General features: G+C 41.5%; 2 protein-coding genes across 3 annotated transcripts in view; one reads left to right on the plus strand and one right to left on the minus strand.

Moving 5' to 3' along the window:
* LOC126394668 (WD repeat-containing protein 5-like) overlaps positions 1 to 5,460 on the plus strand; it is a 181,173-nt gene that overhangs the window by 120,980 nt on the left and 54,733 nt on the right. The window lies entirely within an intron of this gene.
* Positions 1 to 5,460, minus strand: part of pomt1 (protein-O-mannosyltransferase 1) — a 10,991-nt gene that overhangs the window by 3,170 nt on the left and 2,361 nt on the right. For both annotated transcript variants that reach the window (XM_050051597.1, XM_050051596.1), the window contains exons 4-12: positions 2,857 to 2,987; positions 2,676 to 2,771; positions 2,513 to 2,605; positions 2,119 to 2,215; positions 1,492 to 1,584; positions 1,218 to 1,338; positions 953 to 1,050; positions 434 to 547; positions 210 to 336 (exon numbers count right to left, since the gene is read on the minus strand). In XM_050051597.1, the coding sequence (XP_049907554.1) occupies positions 210 to 336; positions 434 to 547; positions 953 to 1,050; positions 1,218 to 1,338; positions 1,492 to 1,584; positions 2,119 to 2,215; positions 2,513 to 2,605; positions 2,676 to 2,771; positions 2,857 to 2,987 (970 nt within the window). The remainder of the gene's footprint in view (positions 1 to 209; positions 337 to 433; positions 548 to 952; positions 1,051 to 1,217; positions 1,339 to 1,491; positions 1,585 to 2,118; positions 2,216 to 2,512; positions 2,606 to 2,675; positions 2,772 to 2,856; positions 2,988 to 5,460) is intronic.

A 5,460-nucleotide genomic window follows, 5' to 3' on the forward strand; every position in this document is an offset into this window, starting at 1 on the left:
TCCCTCCTCAGTTGCTCTTCCTGAGGTTTCTTACCATTTTTTTCCCCGTTAAAGGGTTTTTTGGGGAGTTTTTCCTGATCAGCTGTGAGGGTCATAAGGACAGAGGGATGTTGTATGCTGTAAAGCCCTGTGAGGCAAATTGTGATTTGTGATATTGGGCTTTATAAATAAAATTGATTGATTGATTGAGTGTGTGTGTGTGTGAGTACCATCAGGGAGATCTTTGAAGCCCCGCCTCCTTCTCAGCAGGTAAACGGCTGCCAGCAGCTGATAGGCCAGCAGGCTGAAGTTCGCCATGCCCCATGACACAGGGTTACCAATCAGATGGATCTGAGCCTGAGACACAGACAGCCAATCAGAAGACAGAACAGGAGTGTGTACTGTGACGCTGTGTGTGTGTGTGTGTGTGTGTGTGTGTGTGTGTGTGTGTTACATTGGTGGAGGAGTGCAGCCAGTATGCAATGTTTGTTTCCATGGTGATCCACTCCAGTGGGGAGGAGCTGTATTTGTGCTCAGAGTCTTCCTGTTTCACCGTCAGCATCTTCCACTGTGACAATATATGACATCATCAGTCACACTGCTGCCATGGTAACACAACACGTGACATCATCAGTCATTCTGCTGCCATGGTAACACAACACGTGACATCATCAGTCACACTGCTGCCATGGTAATACAACACGTGACATCATCAGTCACTCTGCTGCCATGGTAACACGTGACATCAGGTGCTGCTGTAGATGAACAAGTTAGTTTCATCGTTGACAATAATAAAGTTGCTGTGATCTCTGAGGAGAGGAAAATGTTTCGTCTGTGTGATCGTCACTGACGGTTTGTTCTTCTCACAGGTTCAGTAAAGTTAAAACAAAACTTTGAATCAATGTTCATGTGATGCAGAGATCAAGGTGTGTTCTAATTGGATAATTAAGTGATGATGCGTTCACTATCCTACCTGAAGTTCTAAAAATTTGGCCCAGAAGGAAATTTTTCTGTCCACGTCAATGTGAGTCGGAGAATGAAGCTCCGCCTCCCTCTCCTTCTGCTCCTGACCTGCATACACATGACAAAGAAGAAAAAATCAAACTGTACTTAAATGCATCACTGAGTTCTTAAAACTAAAGACATCATGTAGTTCAGTGCCCCCACACTGAATGACCCTGATCACTACAGTCTGTGTGTCTGTGTTTAGTGATGATGTCACAGGTCAGAGGTCATACTGGTTCCATATCGGTGCTCCTCGACTGTCCATCCCAGACTGCTGCTGTGACCTTTGAACAGTTTGTCAGCGACGACCTCAAGCTGACGGAAACCCCAGTCTGGAAGAGACACACCGCTCAGCTGCATGCACACACACACACGCACGCACGCACGCACGCACGCACGCACACACACACACACACACACACACACACACACACACACAGGTCATCACCTCCTTATATGGTTACAGGAAACAGCAGTGTGCCACATGTGGTCACTTCCTGTCGCTACCTTGAGGACTGCTGAGGTGTTGACGTGGACCAATCGAACCTCAGAAAGGATCGTCTTCCAGGACTCTGACTCCGCCTCCCTGTTAAAGATGTCCTGCAATGAGACGAGACTTTAGACTTCCTACAGTACCTAAACGTTACAGAGAAACATTATGTGACGAGACATAAAAATATCTATGGTACCTGAACGTTACAGAGAAACGTAACATAACGAGACATTAAAATTACTGAATGTTATTGACAGACATCATTTAATTTTGTTATACTCCAAGACAACTCAGGCACATTGTGAGTACAGCGTGTGAACACCGTGTGAATGGTGAGTGAATGCCACGTGTATGCCGTTAGAATGCTGTGACGCCATGTGAACATTGTGTTAAGGCACTGAACACTGCATGAGCATTGTGAGAATGGAAACGGCCTGTGGACATCGTCAGAATGCTGAACTGTCCTCAGGACTTTCGTTAAAGTGACTCGGCTGTTTGTTCAGACATGAGACCGACATGTTAAATTGACGTCACAGTAACGAGGAGTTTATACATGACGTTCACTGACAGCATGCATGCCGTGCTGGCAATGATGATGATGATGTGTTCATGATTAAGAATAAACAAAATCCTGTGCTCACCACTCTCCAAAGGTTCTGTGCTGCCATGGAAACGTTAAAGTCAATGTAACCCGACACCTCCTGAGAATGAGGGCTCATGGGAGCTGCGACATCATGGCTGACAGAATAAACAACACAATAAACATCAGAATAAACAACAGACTAACACAGAAGGTGAAGAACAGCGTCAGACTTCCTGTTTCCTGCAGTGACAGAATGACTGAGCGACCAAACTACGACTCCAAGGATGCATTTCACTGACAAACAGCCAATCATGGAGCTTCACAGAGATGACACTGACTGAGCTGCAGTCGAGGCTCATGGGTAATATAGTCCTACCATTAGCTGCTAAGTGTCAGTTCTCAGATGTCCGACTGTCCCTGAATGCACTACAGCAGTCAGGTGAGAAGTTTACCTGTTGAGGAAGCGTGAGGTCATCCCATGAACCAGTTGGATGACATCCCCGTGACGGACAGGTCGAGGCGGGCTGCTGACCACCAGCTCCTGTCTGTCAGACAGAGACAGGTGAGACAGGGACTACACCTCCCAGCATGCCTTGGGACAGACAGGTGACCTACCTGCCGGGGTCTTTGATGATCCACCAGTTGTTGACGTCTTTGAAGGGATAACAGGTGACCTGCTGCTGGTGAGAGCTGCCCCGCCCAGTTTCATACCTGAGCAGGAAATAGGAAGTCATGTCATTCACTCTGAACCCTGCAGCGTTCTGATTGGCTGCTGTAGCCAGTGAGCTGGCAGTACCTGATTGGATAGTTGGCTTTGTGTGAGTGAAGCCAGCATGGGACGGGCTGGGATGCGGAGCTTCTTAAGGTCACCTGACTGCCGTACGCAACTTCCAACGGCTGACCCTGAGTGATCCTGGAGAGACCGCCCTGAAGAGAGACACGACCACCAAACAATCAATCAAGCAATCAATCAGTCAAGCAATCAAGCAATCAATCAAGCAGTCAGTGTTGAGTGTCAGTAGGACAGATATGTCTCGTGTTTGGTCATGTTAACATATAAAAATTGCAGTGACATCATCTTAAAAGCTCACTGGATGCTTTAATCAGCAACCAATCAGAGGAACATCTGCACTTCATGAGCTGTAATGCGTAGTGCACGTGGTGTGCAAGCTAGTATACGTAGCACACGTAATGTACGACGTACATATAGTATATGTTGTGTAGTATATGTAGTGTATGATGTAGTATACGTAGTGTATGACGTAGTATATGTAGTATACGATGTAGGATACGTAGTGTATGATGTAGTATACGTAGTGTATGACGTAGTATACATAGTGTATGACGTAGTATATGACATACTATACGTAGTGTATGATGTAGTATATGTAGTATATGACGTAGTATATGTAGTGTATGATGTAGTATATGTAGTGTATGACGTAGTATATGTAGTGTATGACGTAGTATAGATAGTGTATGACGTAGTATAAGTAGTGTATGACGTAGTATACATAGTGTATGACGTAGTATACGTAGTATATGACGTAGTATACGTAGTGTATGATGTAGTATATGTAGTATATGACGTAATATATGTAGTGTATGATGTAGTATACGTAGTGTATGACATAGTATATGTAGTGTATGACGTAGTATACGTAGTGTATGATGTATACGTAGTGTATGATGTAGTATACGTAGTGTATGACGTAGTATACGTAGTGTATGACGTAGTATACGTAGTGTATGATGTATACGTAGTGTATGATGTAGTAAACGTAGTGTATGACGTAGTATACGTAGTGTATGATGTATACGTAGTGTATGATGTAGTATACGTAGTGTATGACGTAGTATATGTAGTGTATGACGTAGTATACGTAGTGTATGACGTAGTATACGTAGTGTATGGCGTAGTATATGTAGCGTATGATGTAGTATATGTAGTGTATGATGTAGTATACGTAGTGTATGATGTAGTATATGTAGTGTATGATGTAGTATATGTAGTGTATGACGTAGTATACGTAGTGTATGGCGTAGTATATGTAGCGTATGATGTAGTATATGATGTAGTATACGTAATGTCTGATGTAGTATACAATGTAGTATACGTAGTGTATGACGTCGTATACGTAGTGTATGATGTAGTATACGTAGTGTATGATGTAGTATACATAGTGTATGACGTAGTATATGTAGTATATGATGTAGTATACGTAGTGTATGACATAGTATATGTAGTGTATGACGTAGTATACATAGTGTATGACGTAGTATATGTAGTATATGATGTAGCATACGTAGTGTATGATGTAGTATACGTAGTGTATGACGTAGTATACGTAGTGTATGACGTAGTATATGTAGTATATGACGTAGTATACGTAGTGTATGACATAGTATACGTAGTGTATGATGTAGTATATGTAGTATAAGACGTAGTATATGTAGTGTATGATGTAGTATACATAGTGTATGACGTAGTATATGTAGTGTATGACGTAGTATCCGTAGTGTATGATGTAGTATACGTAGTGTATGACCTAGTATATGTAGTGTATGATGTAGTATACGTAGTGTATGATGTAGTATACATAGTGTATGATGTAGCATATGTAGTGTATGACGTAGTATATGTAGTGTATGATGTAGTATACGTAGTGTATGATGTAGTATACGTAGTGTATGATGTAGTATATGTAGTGTATGATGTAGTATACGTATTGTATGATGTAGTATATGTAGTGTATGATGTAGTATACGTAGTGTACGGCGTAGTATATGTAGCGTATGATGTAGTATATGTAGTGTATGGCGTAGTATATGTAGCGTATGATGTAGTATACGTAGTGTATGATGTAGTATATGTAGTGTATGACGTCGTATACGTAGTGTATGACGTCGTATACGTAGTATATGATGTAGTATACGTAATGTATGATGTAGTATACAATGTAGTATACGTAGTGTATGACGTCGTATACGTAGTGTATGATGTAGTATACGTAGTGTATGATGTAGTATATGTAGTGTATGACGTAGTATATGTAGTGTATGATGTAGTATACATAGTGTATGATGTAGTATATGTAGTGTATGCCGTAGTATATGTAGTGTATGATGTAGTATACGTAGTGTATGACGTAGTATAGGTAGTGTATGATGTAGTATATGTAGTGTATGATGTAGTATACGTAGTGTATGATGTAGTATACGTAGTGTATGATGTAGCATATGTAGTGTATGATGTAGTATACGTAGTGTATGATGTAGTATACGTAGTGTATGACGTAGTATACACAGTGTATGATGTAGTATATGTAGTGTATGATGTAGTATACACAGTGTATGATGTAGCATACGTAGTGTATGATGTAGTATACGTAGTGTATGA

The sequence above is a fragment of the Epinephelus moara genome, chromosome 8 (assembly GCF_006386435.1).
Source record: "Epinephelus moara isolate mb chromosome 8, YSFRI_EMoa_1.0, whole genome shotgun sequence".
NCBI lineage: Eukaryota > Metazoa > Chordata > Actinopteri > Perciformes > Serranidae > Epinephelus > Epinephelus moara.